Here is a 26,700-nt window from a genome sequence, read left to right as displayed (position 1 = left end):
CGGAGCTGTGGCTGCAAGGTTGTTGATGCCTGTTGAGGTGGCAACCCTCAAACCCGTTGGTGGACACCTTCAGTGAGGGATGCTGTCGGGCTGAAGAAGGAGTCCTATCAGGCTTTTTTGGCCTGCGGGACTCTGGAAGCAGCTGATGGGTACTGGTAGTCCAAGCTGCATGAGGCTTAAGTGGTTGTTGAGGCAAAACCTTGGGCGTGGGAGGAGTTTGGAGAGGCCATGGAGAAAGACTTCCTCAAAATATTAAATAATTAAAACACCATAACCAATAAATTTACAAAATATTACAAACATAGCTATAAAATACCTTGACAACTTCAGGAGACACAAGGCAGCTGCATGTAGCTCATTTCCAGGCTTCTGTTCATTCTGTTTATTCAATTCTCGCAGCCTTTCACATACACGCAAATCTTGCGGTAACTTACACCAAAAAATAGTTTGAGACGAAATAAAATAAAATAATTTTGCAGAAATCTCTAAACAACTTAAATTACCTTATTCTAATTGTTAGAAAAAAGCATATTTTTTTATGACAAATTATTTTAGTGACACTTACACCCTGTCTTTTGTATTATAAAGTACTTGGCTTAACCAATTTAGATTTTTTTTTTTTCTTCAGAAATCGCTGAATTTTTGCAATTTCCCATTCAAATGCTCGGAAGCGAAGCTGGTGAGGCAGCAGCGAGCAGAGCCTCACTTTCGATTGCACAACCTCTTGCTAACTGCGCTGGCTGCTGTAACCCAGTGTTTAAAAACACAAGAAAAAAGAATAATAATAGATGTTAATTCAATGTCTTATTTTACCAAAAGAACCAAAAGGTAATTACGTAAATCTTCAAAAAAGTGAAATTGGCCTTTAGTGTTAGCTTCTGTTGGCGGTTTGAGCAGCCAATGGCTGGCGCGGTCTGGTTTAGCGTCGGCCAATGGGGTTGATTGTCCCGCCCCTTTCAACAGCTGGCGGTTGTTTCGTTCGGAGCGCAGCAGACAGGCTTGAGAGCTAACAGCTGACGGTTGTTTCCTTAAAGAGCTAGAAAGAAATTGACAAATCTGGAGATCTCGGAGAGTTTCCCCTGTAAACAGCTGAACCCCGAAAAATAGCCGTTGACAGCTCGGAGCATCGCTTGTTTGATACACTTTTGGCTTGGAGGGCCAAAGATTCCAAGACCCTCTTCGCTTGAACCTGGATGGCGAGCCCCAGCCCAGAGGACCAGGCGCACGGGTAGATAGTGACCCGACTGGTCACCAGCTGAGAGACTGAGACTGAACAATTGACTCATTGGAGACTGAAGTATTCAGTTTATTTATTTATTTATTTTTTTTAAAGCGCGCAGTATTTGTTTGTCTGTTTTAAATGTGGATCCACAATTGTTTATTATATTAAATTTTGCTGTTTTCTTGTAGACACTGTGTGTTTCTTTGTTGCTCACACCTGGGTTCCCTCGAATTTAGAATCTTCTGATTAGGCCCAACTTCTTATATATATATATATATATATATATATATATATATATATATATATATATATATGTACTAAATTAATTAACCTGTTTTTGTGGGTTGCTTGTTACACTCCCATTCGATGGGAGCATGTCCTCCTGCCTGTACATTGCCAATAAAATGGTTAAAACATATTTACCGATTTTCCATAAATAAGCTTACTATAATTATACAAAATATGTTGTTGTGTTCCGGGGCTCTCTGGTCCTATTGGTGGGGTTTGCCTGCGCGCCTTTCTACATATTACCACCAGAAGGCGACAGGTTCCGGATGGAGTGCGGTGACATCATTATTTCCCTCAGCTGTTCCCGATCACCTTCATCAGCAGAGCAGACATAGGAGTGGGCCGTCAGTCCAACGTCGCCTGAGTGTTGTGCCAGTCACGGTACCTCTGAGCCCACTTGAGCCTGTCTCTGTGTTCCTTGTTGCCTGAACCTTCTAGTGATTCTTTTTGTTCTTTTCCGTTGCCTTCAGGTGATCCCTCTGACGAGATCCTGGCTGATTCCCCGGTTTATGAACCGCCCTCGTGACGCCGTGGAAATTATCCACAGGTTGCCCGAGTTCCCAGACTCACCTCTCCGCTGTTTGCAAATCTTCCCTGGACTCCATGGCTGGCTGCCAGTACTGTTGATTCCCCTGGACCAGACCACCCTGACTCTCTCTCTGATTATTGTGTGCTCTTTAATAAATCATTTAAAACTGATTTCACTTCTCCTGTGGTTGTGTTCTGCATTTGGGCTAATATTCAAACCCAACATGACAGAACACTCAGGCCAACCACTTAGCCCAGCAGACGCAATACGGAGAACCCTGTCTGAACAACAATCACTTTTACAAACGCATGATACTGCACTAAGGGAACTAAACAAATTGCAAACAGAAACTAATCAACAATTAACGGAATTAAAAAACTTCCTCCAGCGCTCCTTTCCTCAGGCTCCGTCTCCTGCTCCCACACCTGATCCAGCTCCAGTCCTCGCAGTCCAGCCTACGTTTTCCGACATCCAACCTCCAACTCCAGAAAGATTCTCAGGTGATCTAAATAAATGTAATGGATTTCTGCTTCAATGCTCAATAATCTTCAACCATTCTCCACAAAGTTTCTCCCATGACAGCGCAAAAATTGCGTATGTTCTATCCTTGTTGTGTGAACGAGTGTTATTATGGGCAGAAGCCCGTTTCCCGGACCCCGCATGGTACGGGGGCTCGTTTAATGATTTTTTAAAGGAATTTAGATAAGTTTTCAGCCACGAATCAGACAAATCCTTTAAGTCTAGGGAGTTATGGAATCTCAAGCAGGGCCACCGAACGGTAGCTGACTTTGCAGTGGATTTCCGCATCAAAGCCGCAGCAATCGGCTGGAACGCCGAGGCGTTAAAGAGTGCATATTTTAATGCTCTGAACGAATCCTTAAAAGATGAACTCGCTACTCTCGACGAGCCTAAGACGTTAGAGGAACTGATAAATCTTACCATTCGTCTTGACAGTAGAATCCGGTCTCGCGCTAGAGAAAGAAGCCGAAGAAATCAGCCGGCAGAACGCCTGACGCCCACTCCGAGGGTTTCTCCTCCCCGAGCCTTCCCGGAACCCGAACCCATGCAGGTGGGACAGACTCGGTTAACTCTGGAGGAACGGCAGCGGCGCATCACTGCCCGCCTATGTATTTACTGTGGTGCCCCTGGTCATTTTCTCGACCCCCAGGTCCGCCTTTAGAGGCGAGGAGGTTGGCGGACCATTTATTAAGTAAAGATGCTCCTCGATTATTACTACCCGCTACTTTGAACTATCAGAATCATTCAATCCCGTTGTCCGCCCTTGTGGATTCCAGTTGCGAACAGAACCTTATAGATGAATCCTTGGTAAAACAAATGGCCATAGAAATCGAGCCATTACCAGTTCCATTGCGAGTAACTGCCTTAGATGGAAAGACGCTTCCACAAATCTCCCACCAAACCAAACCGCTTCACCTAATAATCTCCGGTAATCACAGGGAGTCCATTTCATTCTTTGTGTTTCCCACCTCTAATTCACCTATAATCCTCGGTTTTCGGTGGCTGCAACAGCACAATCCACAAATCAATTGGTCAGACAGGCATGTCGAATCTTGGTCCACTTCTTGCCACTCATCATGTCTCCGTTCAGCTGTTCCCCCAGGTGTCCCGCCAGTTGAACTCAAGGAGGCTGACCCCGTCGACTTGTCAATGATTCCTCATGAATACCATGATCTAGCTCCTGTTTTTAGTAAGTCAAAGGCCCAGTCTCTACCTCCTTCTCGTCCCTACGATTGCTCCATAGACCTTCTACCCGGTGCTACATTACCTTCCAGCCATTTGTATAACATCTCCCGTCCCGAAAGAAAGACCTTGGAGAAATACATTAAGGAATCTTTAGCCGCTGGCATCATCCGCCCATCCTCGTCACCGCTGGGAGCAGGGTTTTTCTTCGTGGGAAAGAAAGATGGGTCATTACGTCCATGCATCGATTACAGGGGTCTAAATAACATTACAGTTAAAAATAAATATCCTCTGCCGCTATTATCAGCAGCATTCGAACCAGTTCATGGAGCAACTGTATTCTCCAAATTGGATCTAAGAAACGCTTACCACCTCCTGCGCATCCGTAAAGGGGATGAGTGGAAGACGGCTTTTAAAATGCCCATTGGACATTTTGAGTATCTTGTAATGCCATTTGGATTGTCGAATGCTCCTGCCTTTTTCCAGGCGCTAATAAACAACGTTCTAAGAGACTTCTTAAATATTTTTGTGTTCGTTTATCTCGACGACATCCTGATTTTCTCTAAATCCTTAGATGAACACAAGTATTACATCCATCAGGTTCTCCAAAGACTCCTAGAGAACAAACTATATGTGAAGGCAGAGAAGTGTGAATTCCACAAATCATCAGTGTCATTTCTGGGTTTCATTCTAGGGGGCGGACAGGTAAGGCCGACCGAGGAGAAGATTCGGGCGGTCCTAGATTGGCCAAGACCAGAGACCCGCAAACAGTTGCAACATTTCCTGGGATTTGCCAATTTTTGCCGTCGTTTCATTCGCAATTACAGTCAGACAGCCTTGCCCCTTACCGCTCTAACCTCTTCAAAGATTCCTTTCAGTTGGACCCCGAAATCTGAAGCTGCTTTCTCTCGCCTCAAGAACCTCTTCGCTAACACACCCATCCACATCCAACCGGACCCCTCAAAGCAGTTCATCGTGGAGGTGGACGCCTCTGATTCAGGAGTTGGAGCAGTACTGTCCCAAATTTCATCCCAAGACAATAAGACTCACCCTTGTGCCTTTTTTTCACGCAGGTTAACGCCACCCGAAAGGAACTATGATATTGGGGACAGGGAACTACTAGCGATAAAATTAGCCCTGGAGGAGTGGAGACACTGGCTGGAGGGGGCAGAGCACCCAGTTTGGTCTGGACCGACCATAAGAATTTGTCCTATCTACGTTCCGCGAAGAGGCTAAACCCACGACAATCACGCTGGTCACTATTCTTCTCATGATTCAACCTTTCTATCTCTTATAGACCAGGGTCTCGCAACGTAAAACCTGATGCCCTCTCCCGTCTTTACTCGCAAGACGACTCCGAGAGGGACCCCAACCACATCCTCCCTCCCAGCTGCACGGTTGCAGTGATAACCTGGGAGATGGAAGACATTATAAAACAAGCACAGCTTTCCGATCCAGCCCCTGACTCCTGTCCACCCGATAAGATCTTTGTTCCTTCCTCTGTCCCCGCCCGGTTTCTTCAGTGGATCCACGCATCCAAGTTTTCCGGTCACCCTGGCATCAGTCGCACCATCGCCCTAGTAAACCGAAAGTTCTGGTGGCCGTCCGTTCACAAAGACGTCCGGGATTATGTTCAGGCCTGCACTGTTTGTTCCCGAAATAAGTCCTCCCATCAACCTCCATCTGGTCTTCTTCAACCACATCCCATTCCGAAACGCCCATAGTCTCACATAGCTATAGACTTTGTCACCGGATTGCCACCTTCAAAAGGCATGACCACCATCCTCTCCATTGTTGACTGCTTCTCCAAAGCCTGCCATTTTATCCCCCTGCGCAAACTACCCACTGCCTTCCAAACAGCCCAACTCCTGGTTAAACATGTTTTCCAGCTCCATGGCATTCCACAGGACATCGTATCAGACCGAGGACCACAATTCATTTCCCAGGTTTGGAAAGCTTTCTGTTCTGCATTACATGCCCATGTCTCGTTAACATCTGGTTTTCTTCCGCAGTCTAATGGTCAAACCGAACGTCTCAACCAAGATCTCAAAACCACCCTCCGCTGTTTCACATCCTCCAACCCTTGCGACTGGTCCCATTTCCTCCCATGGGTGGAGTATGCCCACAACAGCCACGTATCCGCTGCTACAGGTCTGTCCCCTTTCGAGGCTTCCCTCAGCTACCAACCACCCTTACTCTCTTCCAAAGAAAAGAATATTTCTGTCACCTCAGTCCACCACCACATACGTCGCTGCCAGAAGGTATGGAGGACGACCATACACAATCTCAACCGCACCGCAGAACAAATAAAACGTCAGGCTGATCACAGGAGGATTCCTGCTCCTACTTACACACCAGGTCAACAGGTATGGCTCTCTGTACGCGACATTCCTCTCAAATCTATGACTAGAAAACTCTCTCCCCGCTATATTGGTCCGTTCCCCATTGAGTCCATAATCGGTCCTTCTGCTGTTCGTCTCCATCTGCCCGCCTCCCTCCGCGTCCATCCCACCTTCCACGTGTCCCAGATTAAGCCCGTCCAGACCAGCACGCTCTGCCCTCCAGCCGAACCCCCTCCACCCCCCCGTGTTATTGATGGCCATCCGGCCTACACTATCCACCGGATCGTGGACTCCCGTCGGCGAGGTCGCGGCTGGCAGTACCTCGTCGACTGGGAGGGCTACGGTCCGGAGGAACGTTCTTGGATATCTGGTTCATCTGTCTTAGATCGGTCCCTCATTTCAGACTATCGCTCCTCGTTGCCATCTACCTCTTCTAGGCCGCCAGGTGGCGACCATTGGCAACACGTACTGTTGTGTTCCGGGGCTCTCTGGTCCTATTGGTGGGGTTTGCCTGCGCGCCTTTCTACATATTACCACCAGAAGGCGACAGGTTCCGGATGGAGTGCGGTGACATCATTATTTCCCTCAGCTGTTCCCGATCACCTTCATCAGCGGAGCAGACATAGGAGTGGGCCGTCAGTCCAACGTCGCCTGAGTGTTGTGCCAGTCACGGTACCTCTGAGCCCCCTTGAGCCTGTCTCTGTGTTCCTTGTTGCCTGAACCTTCTAGTGATTCTTTTTGTTCTTTTCCGTTGCCTTCAGGTGATCCCTCTGACGAGATCCTGGCTGATTCCCCGGTTTATGAACCGCCCTCGTGACGCCATGGAAATTACCCACAGGTTGCCCGAGTTCCCAGACTCACCTCTCCGCTGTTTGCAAATCTCCCCTGGACTCCACGGCTGGCGGCCGTTCCACTCCTCCGTGTCTCCGTTTCACCCGAGCCTACCTGTCCGCTCCCCGCCGCACTCCTCCGTTGTCCCTGGATCCACGAGGGACCGAGACCCCGGACAAACCCAGTTTCCCTCCACAACTCAGCTCCAACAACCACAAGTAAGATCTACCCGTTTTCCCTGAGAGTTTTCCGTTCTCCCACGACCCCTGAACTTACCACCCTGCTTTTTCCTCCCAGTGAACCATGCTGCCATTACTGTTGATTCCCCTGGACCAGACCACCCTGACTCTCTCTCTGATTATTGTGTGCTCTTTAATAAATCATTTAAAATTGATTTCACTTCTCCTGTGGTTGTGTTCTGCATTTGGGCTACTATTCAAACCCAACATGACATATGTATTATAAGATCTATATATATATATATATAATTACATATATCTGTGAAAGTGTTCATGACAGGTCAATAACTAAGTTTTGTCAACATAAGATTGTGTGGCGTGTACTTATCTTACTGATTTGGTTTGACTCGCTGCTCTAGGCTGAAAAGTTTTAACGTCATAGTAGAAAGTATTTGAGTTATTACAAATGAAAGAGTAAAGTTTGTTTTGTAATCATAAAGGCCCTCTTCTTAAGTGTTATTTCCCCTCTTATTTATTTTCAAAATAAATTTAGACAGTCCTGCTTTAAGAATTTATTTGTAACATTTGCAGTGTACTAAATAAAGGTAATTTTATTTATTTAGCGCATTTTCAGCAACAAGGCAATACAAAGTGCTTTACAGGAATTAAAAGGAAATACAAACAAAATAACAAACCAAAAGAAAGAGCAAAAGAAGAAAAAGCTAATAATGTTGATCCAAAGTACATAAACTTTACTTATTATAAGAGAACTGAATAAGGTTCTCTTATTCAGTGTTGATAAACAGGGCCTTGCAGAGATCTATGGAGGGGCAGGGGCTCAAATTTAAAAAAGGGGCACGTTGAATAAAAACTCTGTACAACAACATAGCAACAACCCATATTAATCAAGAATCTAATTGGATCCTATTATATTATTGCCATCATGCAGGGAAATGCAAAGCAAATATAATCTATATTTTCCCCAACAGGTATAAAGTTTCTGTTTCTGCTGCTGACAGTCCTGGAGGTCTGAGTTGATCTGAGACTGTAGCTGTTAAACAGACCAGAGGAGAGAAAGTCTCTGGTTATAAAGTTATGAAATAAGCAAAATTGCTGCCATTTTGCTAATTAAGCTCTAATAATATCTATTTTACCTCTAGAACAACCTGGATGCAGACTGATTTATAGATCTAAAGAGCTCAAAGGGGTTAACTCTATATAATAGTTTGATGTTAGTAACTCTAAAACCAAGAATTATAAGACTGGGATATCAAGGCTAAGAAAACTCAGTAGCTGCTGGTAGGGGCCATTTAGGGGCCTCCAGACATCCAGGGGCCTCCAGACACACAGGGGCCCCTAGAAATGGTTTAATTGTAACACAGACCATAGATCTAAACCTGTAGCATTATTTATAGATAATGACAATGTTATATTTTATTTAATGATTTCAGCTGAGAAAAAAAAGCACATTTAGGATTTAATTAGGACGTTTACTTTGTAAAAGTTTAAAGAATCATCTTGATAGTTTGATTATGTTACCATGGCTACAATATGGTGTAATCTTTGTGCTTGAATTGGTTTTGTTCACAAATACATCACAGCAATAATAACCAATAATCAGTGATTGATTTCAAACTCTGTCAATAAACCTGGTCTCCCTCTCACAGATTCACCTTATTAATATTTAAACATGTTTGGGTTCCGGGGGAGGGGGATCCTGTCTAAGGCCCCATATTACCTTGGGCCGGCCCTGCATGAACAGCCGCTGCGATGCGCATCTCTAGAATCTACCTGGAATCTACCTGGAATCTACCTGGAATCCCCCGGTGGCCCCTGTCAGTCCGCCGATACTTTGGAGACATTTTGATTCATTTCATTGTGACATGTTTGGCTTTTTGCTGCGGTTCTACAATATTTTCTCTGATGTTTATTTTGTGAACTCTAAATGCTCTGGGCCGAATCTTCCTTTAACACTTGAGGTTCTGCAATAACTTCTATTTACAGCCGCGAACCTCCAGCCCAGATCCCATCAACAGAGGCTTTAGCCCGCCTGGTAGAAACGTTAAGGAGAAGCAGATCGAACAGATACCCCGGGGTGGTGGTACCGGCGTGGTGGTACCGGCGTGGTGGTACCGGCGTGGTGGTACCGGCGTGGTGGTACCGGGGCTTTGAGCTGCGTTTCGACTCGCGGTGACAGTTGGTATCGTGTCTTATATCAGGATATCTGATATAAAGACAGACATTCTTTATATCTGTCGATGGACCGACTCAGACTGCCTGTAGCGAACCGAACCAGGCTTTTAGCAGAATGATTAAGTTAAAGTCAGAGGTTTTCTCTGCAGCTGAAGCATTTCTGTGTTTAGGGGTGAGGCGGGTTTTGTCCCACTTTTGCAAAGACGATTATAAAAATATAAATAGAAACAGATTTTCTTACATCAACATCAGACCTAAATTTTTATTCACAAAACAAGGTAAAAACTAAATAAATAAAAAGAATAAAATAAATATATTTTGTTGTTTTTCTTGCCCATAATTTGATAGTTAGAGGGCACAGATCCGGCCCCTCCTCCTCACCATGGACCCGAAGTCTGAACAACATGGAGGCCCTGAGAGTCATTAAACTGAGGGCAGCCAGGCTAGTTTATTTTTACTAAATTATTATATTTAGCTAAATATTATTGCTGAGGGGCACAAACGGGCCTTCTGGCATATAGATTAAAAATAAAGAATTAAAAAATTTTTTTTTGAAAAAACTCAAAAAGGGCACTAGGGGCATCAAGGATAAAAAGGGCAGGGGCTCAAGCCCCCACCTCTGCACGTGCCTGTTGATAAGTAGCCTATAAGTAAGTATTCTCTGGTCTAATTTCTTTTCAGGTTTGGAAGAATAGGAGTCTAAAAAGTAGTTGCTACGGTAGTTTTTCTGGGTTCCAAGTTCTAATCCTTGTTCTGGGTTGCTAAGTAAGTATCAGTAAGTAAGTATCCTCTGAACTTCTGGGACGCTAGATAAGTATAAGTATTCTCTGGACTTTCTAAGTCTGCTCTAAATTTGTAAAGGTATTGAGTACTCCACGGTTTCTAAGTAATAAAAACTAAATGTTTCTGTTCTGGAAGAATTTTTTCTGGATTCTGGACGAATAAGTTCGTTCTAATTCCTTTTCTGGGTTACAAAAATAGTGAGTACTGTACAGTTTCTAAGATATAAGCTAAAGAGTGAGTAATAGACTAAAGTTTCATCAGACACTGACTGAAAAGCATTCGACTCACTTGTCTCAATAAAGCTTTAAAAATCGTATTTATTTCAATTAATCTGCGATATAAAACCCACCGTTTTAGGGCTCGCATGGTTAAGAAACGGGATCATGTTACGAGTATCTTTTTAAGTTTCGTCTTCGGTCATATTTCAGTCCGTTTTCTCATCAATATGCGAGAGTTTAGAGCGATGCGCGCTCCCGCGACAGGGGATGCTATTCTCGGTAGGCATGCTTTTCTCGGCATGACACCGGACTTCATTATTTAAACTTCTGTAGGTTGCTTTCTCTTCCGTTCAACTCTCGATGTTTTTTCCTGTGTCTGGGATCAAGTCCAGCCAGTCAGACGCCAGAGGAGCTGGACTGGGAGGAGTGAGAGAGTAGGTAGCTTTCCAACATTGGCGGTGGGAGTTCTTCTCCAGGGCTGATTTGGTGAACAATATGCGCTTTCAAATCTTGGATCCACAACGAATCAAGATCCGGATGGACTGATGCTTTAAGGACATCGCTTAATCAAGTCAGTGTGGAAACCTAATTTTGATCCGATCTTTTCATCAGAGTGCGTGGCTTGTGGTGAACTTATTTGTAGCAAGAGGAACAGAACTTCAGTAAGACATCGCTCGGAACTGTTGATACGTCTTCAAAGAAATCTAGTAGATTCGTATGGCAGTGATTGTTCCCTTTTAGAAAAAGCTTTAATTTCTAGAAATCGCAGGTCAAAACCCAGTTTCGTTTGGCTGCTTAAAAACATTTTCTTTTTAATGAGAAGTAGTGTTTCTGGGCTCTCTATAAATATACTACTAACAGATGGCTTATATGATTGTGTTGTAAAATCCGTGGTAGAAGCCGTTTCAGCTGTTCTGGTATGTTTTGTCCAACAGTTGCAGTACTGCATATCTTCATTCTGTGTGTGCGTTAGTGTGGGTTATTCACAGTGTTGCTATGCAGACAGACTGGAGCCACACGACAGCTTTACTTGAACCCCACTCTGAGGGTTAGGCCTGGGCTGCTCACAGTGAAAGAAATCTTTGAAGCAAAAGAAAACCTCTGCATTTTCCAGTCTACGTCGTGTTGAATAGCATATGTTACACAGCTTGGTGTATTAGTGTTGATTTTTCAGGATGCTGTTATGCAGACAGAGAGGAGCCATATAAAACCTGCTGGTAACAGCCATGACAGAGCACATCCTGTTATGTAGCCAAACAGAATGTGTGAGACAACATTTGAATCTTCTGGTTGTAGTTTGCTTTGTGCTGTTGACTACTTAAATTAAGCATACACCCACATTACCATCTATATTTCCTAAAATAAAGAAGCACATACTTTAATGAGAAAAATGTACTGAATGCCAACCCTTCTATGGTGAAACTTGTCTAGAAATTAAATATCTGTTATTTTAATTTAAATTTGTAACTTTATTGTTTTAATGGAATTGTATCTGAAATCAACTTTGCTTTAACTTGTTAGATATACAAATTGTTGCAAAATGAAAAAATCTCTTTTACTGAATAATTATTTGAACAACACAAACAACAAAGAGTCAGTTGTGATCTCTGTCCCAGGTACAAACAAGAAATTCAAGAGAAAGTCCCGTGAACCTAAAAGACTTTGTACTGGTATTGAAGCTGAAAACATGAACAGATTCCCAGTGGACATGTCAGATATAGACTTTGTAGATGACCAAATGGTTAACTTCAGCAAACTGGCTCCTCTCCAGAGACCACTGATGAGGTCACATGATATTATAGCCAATAGCAGTGACATTTTGTCTGCAAGACAAGAAGACAGTACAGCACCAGGCCAGAGTGGTGCCATAGATATGAGAGTTGGCATTAACATACCATCAGTGTCCACTAAAGTGTCCCAGTCACCTGCCTCTCCCCTGTCCTATCATGAAATATCCCACTGGCCAATTTCCATCTCTCAGCCCTTGAACAACAGACTGAAGCTTGGTCTACACTCCAGCTTACCTGTGCCAGCACCAACCAGTGGCACCATTTCTCCTAGCCACCAGACATTCTGTTGGGAGTCCTCACTGCCTGGCCAGCCTGCAACAGCAGCCAGAGTCTCCCCGTGTTTCGACCACGTAAAAACTCAAGTCTCTGAACAGAAGGTAATTCTACCAAATCCACAAAACACAATAGTCTGTAAGAAAAGCATACTTTATGTCATGTTTAGCTTGTAATCATGCATTGCTTATTTTTATACCACTTAATATAATTTATTAATATTCCTAAGAATATTCTGTTATCTTTAAACCAAAATTATTACTGATTCAAATAAACATGTTGTGGGATGAAAATTATTTTATATTATTTAATGCTTTGCAAAGGTAATAATAACCTTTGAATTTTCATATTTCATCACCTTATAAGTCCTTTGTATTTTACTGAAATTTTACGTAATAAAAATTCTAAAAATGTTATAAAATTTTTTTTAAATAACCAATACAAAGGGCAAAACAAGGTATTCAACACCAGTCAAAAGCGACTTTTACATATCCCTCTGCTTCAACACACTTGAGTCAAATAATGTCATTAGCATAGACTTTGAAGAACTTGACTGCATACTAAGAAGGTGATTCAGCCATTTGATCCAGTGTGTTACTTTGGTTTTGGTTTTTACACATAGCAAATCTAAAAGAGGTGGCAAAACATTAGTGCCTCTTATTGATTTTATTAGTTATCTATTCAGTAGAAACTCGACACCTGCCTGTAATCTGATTTCAGTATAAATCCAGCTGTTTTGTAATGGCTTCAGAAGTTTTAAGATTTTCCTTCACAAATAAGTGCTACTTTGTGTTAATCTTTTACATGAAATCTCAAATAAACTATATGAAAGTTGTTTTCATTTTTGATGTGTGTTTTTGAAAGTTCTGGCCTTGGTTATATCACCCTTTATGATCATCTGTCCTTAGGAATCTCCAAGGAAGAAGGTTGGAGTGGATGGTGATTCACGGACACGTCTTCCAGAGGTCAAAGCTATACAACAAACTAGAAGGCTGCTGGCCAATGCCAGGGAGAGGACTCGTGTTCACACCATCAGTGCTGCATTTGAGGCACTAAGGAAACAGGTTTTACTCTTTTTTTAAATATTTAATTTAAAAAGATGTGCAAATTATACCTATATCTCATTTATACCTGCATGGAAGCAGGTAAAAATTTAATATTAATATAAAATAACAGAAATATATTTATCTGGTTTTAAAGTGCATGCACAAATATGGAAACACATATGGAAGTTATATAAGATTTGATAATTATACATATTTTTGCACATGTTAATCTTTTTTGTGTACATTGTCTATTTTAATAAAAACATGAAACAGTAAATGATTAGGGACTTTAACATAACGTAATGTTTCTGGTACGCCTGTAAAGCTGACACCCAAAAGACAAACAAACAAACAACTATTATTGCTTCATAGAAATGATCAGATGGTATACTGGAAGACCAGTATACCAGTAAACCAGTTAGTCTTGTACCAAAGCTGTTCAGGTCTAAAATACCATCTCAATTCAACAAGCAAACAAATAAACAAACAGCTTCAAGCACAGATGTCCTCTATGCTATATATAGTCCACATTTAAAAAAAAATTGTTTTTCAAAGAAGCTACATGAATCACTTGAAAACTGAATGGCTACAATAGTACTTTTCACTTGTCTGATTTAAATATAATAAATAACAGATTAAAAACAAAAAATATATCTTTGTTGTTGATCTCATGTGTCTCTTAATTTATAAGCAAAAGGGGTTTTAAATTGAGAATGCTGCTCATTTTGTCAATATATAGCCACGGATTAAAATGCAATTAATTGCAATTAACTCAAATAAAAAACAAAGGAGCCCCATTTCTAGATATGGTTCTTGTCAATTAAAGAATTACATTGAGCAGCAAAATTTAATGAAGGGTAGAAGGTATTTAACAACAAATTTGCTGTTAAATACAACAACGCACACAATACATTTTGACACCCTGATAAAGATTATTACACAGTGATAAGGTCGACTTAAATTATTTCTGTTGCTGTTGCCATCCAAGCAGTAAAGAATTAAAACTTTGTGTCCAGACTCAGGTTGGTCCTCTGCCACTGCTGGCTGAAACTTGAGGGGCTTAAGAAAAATATGAATTCATATAACCCCTTAACTGGTGGTGTCCCATCCATGGGACAAATCTAGTTTGTTTGAATTCTCTGCCTTTTTCTCCTCATTAAACTCTGCCGGTGCCCATAATGACGCTTTTATATGGCAGCCTAGAGCCCCCCCCCCTTTGATAGACTCATTATTCAACCAATAAGGCTATGAAATGGCTTTTCCCGAGCCAATAATATCCAGAGAGTGACTTGAGCTCATTTTGATATGCCTCTGTTCTTTCTTGAATATTTCTGACTGGTCAACTCGGAGACTAAATCTAAAGCCACAGATGTGTAGCCAACACCTGTCCTGTCATAAGGATATAAGGCATTTTAGGATTTGTTTGACATAAATCCATCAGCTGCATGCGTAACCACGCGTAATGTGTGCGCTTTTGCTGCGTCAAAGTTGGGCTCTGTGCGCCTTCGGTGTTTACAGAACTTTTTCTCACTAACAGAGAGACACGTTGTCAGAACTTGTCAAAGCTGGATGTGTTTCTTCAACAGAACTTGACAACTCACAGGAGTGGATGATTATGGCCATAAGAGTGCTGACAAGTTTTGGATTTGAGAATACTGGAAGCTTTAGGTCGTCTGCTGCCACAGTCAGAGCGAGGTGGGTAGAGCGTACAAGCATACCGTAAGAACATGCATGGGTGGGAGGAACGGGGGGGTTAGGGTACCATTAGAGTGCGGGGGGCGAAGTAGGAGGAGAGGGGGGGGGGTTACCGTACCGCTAGAGAGCAGGGGGGTTGGGGTTAGCGTACCGTTAGGGGGGGGGACAGAGGGTGGTAAGGTATTGCAAGAGGGGGGAGGAGGTCTGACTGTACACTAACCACCTCTCTGTCTGTCCCTCCCCTTCTCGAATGGTGGCGGCAACCTGCTAAAAGTTTCCCATACTCTCGAATCCAAAATTTGACAGAAATGCTATTTTATTTATATAATTATGAGTAATTTCCACCATCAGGAATGTTTTGTCTACCTGAGGATTCCTCTGGTCATTATCTTTCATTAGAGCTCTCATTGATGACTGTATGTTGAAGCACTGAGGAGTTACAGTCACTTGAAGTTTGTATATTAGATGTTGTCCAAGTGTCCACAGTTGGACACCTACACATCCTCATAAATAAACATGTCCAAAATGACATTTCTTTTTGTGCTATTTTGATCAGTCTTGAAATCCACAAACAGAATGCTTTATTCTGCAGATTTATTGCATTTTCCATACATTCAACACTCAATGTGCATTTACAAGAAATAAAAATGAAAAATCAGGGTGAAACTAATTTTTTCAATTTCTTTTGTGTTACAAACATAATAGCTACAAGCTACTTGCAGTTAAAGTATGGGTTTCTTCTGCTTACAGAACCTACTTAACATTAACTTTTGTCTCTGGTTTCCTCTAGGTGCCATGCTACTCCTATGGACAGAAACTTTCCAAGCTTGCTATATTACGTATTGCTTGCAATTATATTTTGTCTTTGGCTCACTTAGCTGAGCTTGACTACAGTCCAGATCACAGCAGTGTGAGCTTCTCTCAGTGTGTGGAACAGTGTACCAGGACCCTACAGGCTGAAGGGAGGAGCAAAAAAAGGAAGGTGAGGCAGCTCTCATTTCCAGCAAACTATCCATCATTTTAAAAAAAATTATATAATTTTTTTCATCTCTGAATTACCAGGTTTTTACTATATTTTCTTATAAGGGGCCAGAGTGGGACTCATTTTTAGACTGAGAGTTTTATGTCTAAGATAAGATGACCAGATTTCCAAGACTAAATCTGGGGACATTTCTAGCTCAGTGATAAAATGTATCAAAATAAAATGAAGAAACTGGGACAGTTACAGTTTACATATTCATTAATATTTAAACATTAAAAATCCAGTATAAAAGCAAGAATGTGTCTCTCCACACTGTTGTTTTCTAACAGTAATAATAGCTGTTAGAAATAGAGAACTAAAATTGGAAATATGTGGGGAAATTGTGTACATACTTTGTAAGAGAGCATGCATACATACAAACAACATAGTAGGTAGCCCTCTGTTTGCCAACAAAAAGCCTAGCATGGTAATTGAAGTAACTGGAAACTGACAAAAATTGTTTACTGACAAATTGATGAAAGTCAGACACTGCTTTTAGATTGTTTTTCAATGAAAATGACCATGAGAACTTTTTAGCATTTTTGTGTCTGTGCCCGCAGAGCTGATGTACCTTTTGTCTCCTCTGTTCAAAGGTCATTCTCCCAGAACCTTTGTGAAAAATTCCAGCCTCACTTTTTTATGACTTGCTTTCCTCCTTGGTCATCTCACATGAAGTCCTCCTTGACCTTGGAGTTCACCTTCACTTTTTGTGGAGGTTGTTTTTGACTTTTTGGTAACCATTCAGATCATAATTCTCTTGAACTTGTCATCAATTTTCTTCCTGTGTCCACAGCCAGGGAGATTGGCTACAGTCCTGTGGACCTTAAGTTTCAGAATAATCTGTGCAACTGTAGTTGCAGATGCATCAAGCTGCTTTAACATCCTGGCCTGTCATTTTCTTATTGTAACGCAAAATCAAAACATTGTCTGATTTTAACAGGTTCATTTTCAGTAAATTTTCATTTATTACATTTGTCAATTTCAAATTGTTTTAGTGACCACTGTGGGTTTTTCAGTCATTAACAGAAGGTACCGACAACTTTGTCCACATGTGAATGTTGTGCATTCATGGACACATGGGTGTCCTGAAATACATGAGGTGTGTGTGTAAGGTTATGTAGTGGATATGTAAAGACATTGTGTGTGTTTGCGATGAGTGAACTTCAGTCAGGAAGTCCACTAACTTGAGCTCATCTCTGGATCTGCAAGCCCTTCTCCGTCTGAAGAGCCGTCAGCCACAGTGATCAGGCATAGAGCTCTGGATAGAACAAGAGCAGAAAAAATGATGTGACAAACTGAAAAAAAAACCACAGGAATAGTAAAGAGAAACACTTAAAATTAGAGATTTAAGACCCAATTAAATAATATGTTATTTTATCTCTCTTCAGTGCAGTTTTCCCATTTTCCACTGGTCTTGTTCATTCAGTTCTATCAGACTATTTCCCTCCTGTCTCATCTTCTATCAGTCTGCCACTATTCTAAAACAAAGGCATATCACAATCTCCTCCAAAAACATTGGAATGTACATATGACATACTGAAAATTTACAGTTTAAGAAATAAAATTAGATTTTTCTTTTAGAACTTGGTTATTTTGAGTTGAGGAACTAGATTCTTCCTAGTAAAATCTTAGTATAAACATTAACCAAAAATTTATCCAAAAAGAAAATATGTTTGGAGCGAAATAAACAGAAGAAATTATTGCTCAAACCTCATCAGTTTCAGCCCGTACTGTTCTTCATTCAGTTTCCTGTCACTGACTGAATCCATTTTTGTGAGAAACTTTTATATGTCCAAACTCATATGTAGTTTTGAAAATATAACCCACTGATCACCAGTTAATTGCAGTTAATGATGTTTCTGTGTTCTCCATCCTTTATCCCAATTGGTGGACAAAATCCACATCCTCCTCCAGTCTTGACCCAAATTCAGGAACGATGTGCTTCAGAGTCTGTATGACTAAAGCCCTGACGTCTTCATCTTTCTCCTCCTTCAAGCCTTTTATCCAAAGGCTCCATCTCATTCTGTACCTTTCTTGTTCTCTTACCCTCTTTTTAAGATCAACATTCTGCTCTTGTAATCTTTCATTTTGCTGTTTCAGTTCTTTAACCTTTGCCTTGCATTCTTTAACTTTGTTAGCCTTGAACTCCACTGCTTTGGCTAGGCTAGCAAGCATAACACTGCTCTGTGTCACCTCTAGTTCAATATTGCCAACGTTCTCTCCAAGCATCAGAGTACCTTTCATTATACCTCTGAGAGATATTTCCTCCGCTTCTTCCTCTTCAACTGACCTGGGTCACTTTTCTCCAGGTATCTTGCTTGGCGTTGACGGTGCAGAGTCGTTCTCTTTTATTTTGAGTGGAGATGAGTGGACATCTAAGCCGTGATCTGACTTAGAAGTTGCTTCTTCCTTTTTCCGAGTCAATTCTAGGTTTGAGTGGCAGATTCGGTGTTCTGGGAAGCCATTTCAGTCATTTTAGGGGAGAGTTAAGTTAAAAGAAGAGCAGAATTTAGGACTTGCTCTGCAAGCTCTAGAAAACATGGCTGCTCAACCCGTCATCTTTAAAAACCGGCCCTCTCTTCAAAATCATAAGACACCCTTTCCCATTAGCATCCACATTTCCTTCCGCCAATGGCAGTGTGCAAAACCCTGAGTCTGCTCTTTGTGACGTTACTGCGCCCTGCACTGTAAAAAATGAATTTAGGGGGTTATCAGATTAACAAAAGAATATCATGTACTTTTAACCAAATAATTTCATGTTTCAAAGAAAAATGTGATACAATCATGTTGGATAAACAAGAAATTCAACAACTTCACGTTTCTGAAATTTAATCATGTTGAGATAACATGATTCATTATAGTCAGACTGATCTTGTGCTGAAGCCGAGTGAGATCACAGGATGTCACGCGAGTTCACGCAAGACAATCGTTTTTGTCTCAACTAGAATATCGTATTCAAGTTGAGATAACGTGATTCAATTTATTCAGATTCATTTCCCTCCAAAGACGATCTAGTGAGATCATGAGACATCACTGTTTTGTGCCTGGGAAAACTTCAGAGTGGTTTTAGTTACACATTAAACTATAGATATTTGTTTTTCTCTGCAGGGAACTATTGGCATTTAAGAACTGCACTGTTACAGTTCGTAAATTTCATTCAGCATTTAAGAACTGTAAAAAAAGTATTTTTTTAAAAAACGTCTTTGAATTAACGTAATTAAATCATGGACAGGATTTCCACACGATTAAATAGCTTTCTTTCAGCATGAAGCATGTTTGTTGAGCTAACTTAATTTTCATGAGTTGGATGAACTTAATAAGTAGTGTGAAGGTATCACTGTAACATGCGTGCACACTGCACGTTTGTGCTAGCGTGCACACTGCACGCGTTTGTGCTAAACGCGTGCACACTGCGTTGTGCTAAGCGTGCACACTGCGCGTTGTGCTAAACGTGCACACTGCACGTTGTGCTAAGCGTGCACACTGCGTTGTGCTAAGCGTGCACACTGCGCGTTGTGCTAGCGTGCACACTGCGTTTGTGCTAGCGTGCACACTGCGTTGTGCTAAACGCGTGCACACTGCACGATTGTGCTAAACGTGCACACTGCACGTTTGTGCTAAACGTGCACACTGCACGTTTGTGCTAAACGTGCACACTGCACGTTTGTGCTAAACGTGCACACTGCACGTTTGTGCTAAACGTGCACACTGCACGTTTGTGCTAAACGTGCACACTGCGTTCGCCAGCAAGCGTGCACACTGCGTTTGTGCTAAGCGTGCACACTGCGCGTTGTGCTAGCGTGCACACTGCGTTTGTGCTAGCGTGCACACTGCACGCGTTGTGCTAACGCGTGCACACTGCACGTTTGTGCTAAACGTGCACACTGCACGTTTGTGCTAAACGTGCACACTGCACGTTTGTGCTAAACGTGCACACTGCACGTTTGTGCTAAACGTGCACACTGCACGTTTGTGCTAAACGTGCACACTGCACGTTTGTGCTAAACGTGCACACTGCACGTTTGTGCTAAACGTGCACACTGCACGTTTGTGCTAAACGTGCACACTGCACGTTTGTGCTAAACGTGCACACTGCACGTTTTGTGCTAAACGTGCACACTGCACGTTTGTGCTAAACGTGCACACTGCACGTTGCTGGTTTGACTCCCGGTGACCTTTGCCATGTCCTCACCCTGTCTGCCTACTGTCTCAAAAAAATACGAGCCACTAGCACTGCAAAAACTCTTTGGAAAAAAAATGTTGGTTTCAACTAAATTGCCATTAATCTTAGTCAAGTAAAGTAAATTATTTGGTCCAAAGCATTGCAAATTAGTTGGGCTGGCTCTTTTAAATTACATTGGATCCAACTATAGTAAATGAGTTGAATCAACCTTAATAAATGATATTGAGCCAACACAATTGCTTTACATTGGAATAACCTTAATAAATTAAGTTGACCTAACACATTTGCTCTAAATAGGAGTAACAGAATTACATGGTGCTGAAATAAAGCAAAGTAATCAGGTGGAAAACCTTTCCATGATTTTTTTATGTTCATCCAAAGAGTTATTTTTTTCAGTGTATACTGCAGGATACTTTCAGGTTCACGTTGCATATATTTCGATGTGTGAAAGACCACGCCAAAAAAATCAGATTTGTACAAATTTGCAGTGAGAACATAGTCTTAGCTGCAGTTCTGACTGACATGATTGTATCTCCATTGTGACTGCAAAAATTTACTTTTCTGTTGAAACTATGCAACTTAAGGGTTGCATAGTTGCAACTTTTTTGCTTGTTGATAACTTTTCACTGCTTCAGCTTTCCTGAAAATAAAATAACAGGCATTCATAAGTTATAAACTTATGAATAAGTCTGACGTGCTTCAGACCGATGGCTGCTATTGTCTACTAAATTCCATAAGTGTTCTCCAACACCCAGGGCTGCCCTCAGCACCTGTGTGAACTGATCCCAACTTATGCATTTAAATACACAGCCTAACATGAACAATGAAACACTGTGCTTTTTAATTACAAAATAAAATATTTAAAGGAAAGAGGACCAGATATTTTAAAAGACGGAGGGAGGTCACTTGATCTAAAATCCCCAGTAACATTTATTACACAAATGTGGTAGAAAATCTTCTGACAACTCTTAAAAGTTAATGTGCAAATTTTTAATTTGTACTGTTTTGCATTTTTTATTTTAGGAGTGATGATCTTGGAGGCGCGTTGAAGAAAAAACATTGAATCTGACGTGGAAGAAGTGGATGAATTCAGAAAAGTTTGGCTTATGCGTTTCATAAGTTGTCTGTTTATAGTCTGTGTCACATAGTTCAAGATAAAACATTAACCATGGAAAGTACCAATAGAATCATACAGCTACAGTATTGCTAATGTTTATTGTAGATTTTGACTATTGTAAGATATCAATTTTTCTTTTTTTTCCCCCAAATGACAAATTTAAATACATACAACAAATAATGACCAAACTTCTGACCAGCACATTAATGTACACAATAAAAATGTATTCACCCACTTGGAGATTTCTTCATGAAATAGCTGATTTACCTCAATTTTTAGAAAGCTGATTTCAGTTTGGATATTGCCAGGTTTGATAATTGGGAAACCTGCACCATCAGGTAATCAGTCAAATAAAATGTCTGGCATATTTTCAGACATGTGATCTAATACACCAAAGCATATTAAAAGATCAGGTGCTTTTCCACTAGACCTTCTCTAACCGGTATGTCCCAGCAAGATTAATTTTCCATTGGCAGATTCGGTGCTGTTCTGCCTGGATGTTCTCAGATTTTTGTACCTACTTCTGGGGTAGTACGAGGCGCACCGAACCGGGTACAGCACCAGAACGATTTGATTAACAGCTGCCGGCATTTGTTGATTGACTCTTGATTTATGTCACTGAAATCTCCAAAATAATATTATAATTTAGCTGTGGAGAGCTGCTCAGAAGAGCGTAACTTTGAGTTTCATCAGCAGCAGCGCCAGAAACACATGCGGTAAGTTTGGCAGTGCAATGACTGGGATTTAGCAGCGCTGTAAGCAGCTGGTATCTCTGAGGATCAACCGCAGTTTTGTGCCGAGAGTATGAAACGTAGTCAAACATTTCTGAAAAGAGTGGACTGAAATTCCTCTAAAGCCGTTTAAGAGTCACTGCTAGCAATCAGAAATCCTTGATAGCAGCATAAAATGAGCCAGTTTTAAGAATTCACAATATTAGATTTTTGGTCACTATGCAATATGATAATATTCTAAAACTCATTTGGCCGATAGTTGATGCCAATACCTATATTTTTTCCTATATCTTCTTACTGAAACTATATGGGTTTCTCTGCTGTGGAATTAACATACTCCATTCTCTTTGTCAATTTAGACTGCTACCAAATGTAAATGCTGAAAATGATTTAATACTTTCCATTTGCATTATGTTTAATGTCAAATTTATCCGTCACAGGAATCAAGTAAAATATGTTACACCATTTAATTTGATAAAATAATAAATATCCAACCTCTCAATATAAAATTTGTTGATTTTTAACATCAATGATTTATTAAAAAAACCACAATACTAAGAAATAATACTAGCTATTCTGATAAGTGGATCAGTAACCAAAACTCCCTCAAAAATAATTGTAGGTTAGATTTAGGTTACTCACTTTATGTCAGCTAAAAAAAAATAATTAAAAAACCGAAAAAATTAATTGTCCAAACATTTCTGATATTTTTAACAAAACAAAGTCCTGGAAAGTATTTCCCCGTTTTAATCCAAAATCCCCCCAAACAAAAAGAAAAAAAGAGATGAGAAAAAAAGAGTGGTACCACCAAAAATCCCCAATAAAAAAAGTAAAGTCCAGAACTCACCGGGAGTCTTTCTTTCCCCTCGGTGTCCTGTCGCACCGGACGCCGTTTCCTGGGTGCAAGTTCCGATACGGTTTCTAAAATGCACAATCTGCGGCGCTGGGACGAACTTTGGTTGCTGTTTTATGTCTTTTCTTTGATTTTTTTGTTTTGTTTTTAAACTTGTTTTAAACATTCAATCAAGTCAAGTCTCCCGCTGCACAGATCTGACGGTGTGTGTCTTCCTCTCGGGTTGCGCCGACACGCTCGCCCCTTTTTATCTACTAATTTCAACCACACCTAAAACCAGCATGATGCTGCCCAAAAATCAGTTTTGAACAGTGGAAACTTGTAATAATTTTAACAATCACGTAAAATCAACTGTTCTACAAAACAGTTTGATACATTTACTCTTTAATGTATTTATTCAGAAAAAAACAAACATGGTAGTTTGTTATTTTAGTTGATTTGTTGTTCGGCTTTTGGAACAGTTTGACTGAAAATATATTTTGCGTGTAACATTTGTGTTATTTTTTGTTTATACTACTATATTGATTATTATTTGTCTATTGTTGTTTCAAACCACCTCTTTGACAAATTGCTACATAATAAATGCATCTGAAATCAACCATTCAAGTTGGAATCCGCTGTTCTTCCGCAGGTCTTGCCAATAATATCGTGCATCCTTAGCCAGTTTTTAGGATTAAGGCGAAACATTTCATTTCATACGGCGAAATGTATGTTTTGTTTGTGCTTTGAAACTGTCAAAACTATGGTTTTGATCAATTTTTACCCATAAATACTGAATTTGAAATACATAAAAATATATCAACATATTGATCTGAAACATTTAAATATGACAAAAAAGCAAAAAGAACGAATCTGTTATCAGTGACAAATAATGGTATTATCATGGTACTGTAATAGGCATGTCTTTATTTACACACTTTGTGCAGTACATTGATGTACGATTCTGCTCTTCTGTGTATAGTTCTGAAATTGTGGAGAATCTTAAGAATACATGCTAGTTAATTAATTAAAATAGTTGCAAATATTTAGTACCAACAGCTACTTCATTTAGCAGTTTTTAAACACTCCATATTCTTGAGATTTAGCATAAATTATATTGATTTAAAAACAACAACATGTCTTTTCTTTATTTTGTGAACTGCAGTTACAATTTCCCCCTTGGGCAATCAGATTTTAAAGCTTGGGATTTCCACCAAAGCAATGAACTGTTAAATAGTATTAGGTTCTGTTTGCAAACTTTAATCTCATTTTACATGTAGTGACAATAAATTTTAATAGATAGATAGGTAGAATATACCTTATTGATCCCCAAGTGGAAATTGCTTATTGGTTGACAAGCTACTCCATCCAAGATCTCAAAATAATAATTTAACAATAATATTTATATACAGCTCTGGAAAAAAGACGACTGCACTGAACTCCATTGAAAACCTGATGGTTGTTGTTTCTAAATGGATACTAACTTGTTTTCTTTGCAATATTTGAGGTCTGACAGCACTGCATCTTTTTTGTGATTTTGACTATTTCTCATTTTCTGCAAATAAATACTTCAATTTTGCTTGGAATTTCATCAGTAGTTCATAGAATAGAACTACTGTGCAATGGTCACTTAATTCTCATCAGAGCTATATACACAATTATGTTCATAATAATAGCAGTGTTTTTAAAAAGATCACTAAACCCCAAAATTCTTCAAATAAATTGTATTTTAATGAACACAAATGCTTTGGGGACACTGCACATTCTATTTCAAAGCAAAAAAAGAGGAAAAAGTTATTGAATATTACAATATTTTACAGAAAGTCAAGAAATACAATGTTGAAAAAATAGCAGTGTTACGAACTCAAAAATAAACTTTATAAACTAAGAAATGCTGGAAGATTCATCTTTCCTGAGAATCATAAACTAATATTTAGTTGCATAACCATGGTTTCTGATAACTGCTTCCCGTCTGTGGTACATGGAGTCAATCAACTTCTGGCACCGGTCAACAGGTATTGCAGCCCAGGACAAATGTACTGTGTTCTACAATACCTTTTGATATTTCTTGGTTTTGCCTCATGAACAGCATTTTTTATGTCAGCTCACAAATTTTTTATTTAATTGTGTTGGCCACAATTTAAGAATTACTTAAATTCTGTTTGTCTGGAAACATGATTTTGCTCGCTTGCTTGTGTGTTTGGGGTCATTGTCTTGTTGAAACATCTGTTTCAAAGGCATTTCCTCTTCAGCATACAGCATTATGACTTATTCCAATATTCTGGTGTACTCTAACAGATCCAGGATCTGTTATGTGATAAATAGGACCAACACCATAGTTTGAGAATCATCCCCATATGTATCATGATGCTTGAACCACCGTGGTTTATTGTCTTCACTGTGTACTGTGGCTTGAATTCAGAGTTTGCAGGAAGCTTGCCAAACTGTCTGTGGCCCTTAGAACTAAAAAGAACAATTTTACTTTCATCAGTTGACAAAATATTATGTCATTTCTTTTTAGGCCAGTCAATATTTTCTTTGGCAAATTGCAGCCACTTCAGTACTTGTCTTTTTAACAATGGGACTTTGCTGGGCTTCTTGATTCTAGTTTGAAGATTTACAAAACAGCATTCACATGAAAGCAGATTTGGGATTGGAGCCACTTTAAGATGGCAGCTCTACATTAATATTGGGCCCTCTCTGACTAGCAGTTAGCATTAGCCTCCATGGAAACTAATCAGAAGAAAACTTTAAGAGCATTACCTATTACAGGCAAGACGGTCTTTGTTCATAACTTTCCCACAGAAACCCAATTTCAGAAATTAACATACTCCTTCTCATAAATGACATAACAAACTCCTTCTCTTAGCTTCAATAAACATCGTCTGATTGTTGCAGTACTCAGGCAATAGCAGATCTTTGATCCTCCTGGAGCTGATGATTGGCTGAGCCTTTGCCATTTTGGTTATTCTCCAATCGATTTCAATAGTTTTTCTTTTTCTTACTCAACTTTGTGCTTTTGGCTGCCATTTTAAAGCTTTTGATACCATTTTAATTTTGTACAGTTCTTTATAGGTTTTCTCCGTTTTTATAAATTTTTTGATCAAAAAATGCTCTTCTTCTGAACAATGTCTTGAAAAACAAATGCACATCCAGCTTATGCAGCGTCACTTGCCTTGATCTTTGACCCTTGATAAGGGTCACCTGTTTCACATGTTCTTTTTTCCACATAAACAATGACCTCACTACTGTAATTGGACTCAGCACTGCTATTTTTTGATCAGTTTCACAGAATCAGCAGCTTGCATATCATGCCTGTTAGTTTTCTATACCATTACTAAACCTCCTAGAGCAGGGGTGTCAAACTCCAGTCCTGGAGGGCCACTGCCCTGCAACTTTTAGATGTGTCTCTGCTGCACCACACCTGAATAGAATAATTAGGTCATTAGCAAGTCTCTGGAGAACTGATCTACACAAGGAGGAGGTAATTAAGTCATTTCATTCCAGTGTTTTGTACCTGTGGCACATTTAAAAACTGCAGGACTGTGGCCCTGAAGGACTGGAGTTTGACACTTGTGTCCTAGAGACTTACTTGCAGTGTAGAAGTTGTAATTTAAACAAAAACAGTGATTTATCTTGCTAGTGATGTGGGACTGCTATTATTTTGAACCCAACTGTGTGTGTGTGTGTGTGTATATATATATATATATATATATATATATATAT

The 26,700-nt window shown here is 40.3% G+C and overlaps 1 protein-coding gene across 5 annotated transcripts; it reads left to right on the top strand.

Moving 5' to 3' along the window:
* The first annotated feature begins 9,956 nt into the window (after positions 1-9,956).
* atoh8 (atonal bHLH transcription factor 8) lies at positions 9,957-23,601 on the top strand. Of its 5 annotated transcripts, none has more exons than XM_044126798.1 (5): positions 9,957-10,050; positions 11,903-12,453; positions 13,258-13,413; positions 15,881-16,072; positions 21,318-23,601. In XM_044126798.1, the coding sequence occupies exons 2-5, from the start codon at positions 11,974-11,976 to the stop codon at positions 21,321-21,323; spliced, it is 834 nt and encodes a 277-aa protein (XP_043982733.1). In that variant the 5' UTR covers positions 9,957-10,050; positions 11,903-11,973; the 3' UTR covers positions 21,324-23,601. The 5 variants fall into 5 exon arrangements, with proteins under 5 accessions (XP_043982733.1, XP_043982730.1, XP_043982732.1 ...); XM_044126797.1 differs by lacking the exon at positions 9,957-10,050 and adding an exon at positions 10,730-10,857; XM_044126796.1 differs by lacking the exon at positions 9,957-10,050 and adding an exon at positions 10,730-10,948.
* The last annotated feature ends 3,099 nt before the right edge of the window (positions 23,602-26,700 follow it).

The sequence above is a fragment of the Gambusia affinis genome, linkage group LG09, assembly GCF_019740435.1.
Source record: "Gambusia affinis linkage group LG09, SWU_Gaff_1.0, whole genome shotgun sequence".
In the NCBI taxonomy this organism is placed as follows: Eukaryota; Metazoa; Chordata; class Actinopteri; order Cyprinodontiformes; family Poeciliidae; genus Gambusia; species Gambusia affinis.
The sequence above is the reverse complement of the archived record's forward strand: the minus strand, read 5'-3'. Positions and strand labels throughout refer to the sequence as shown.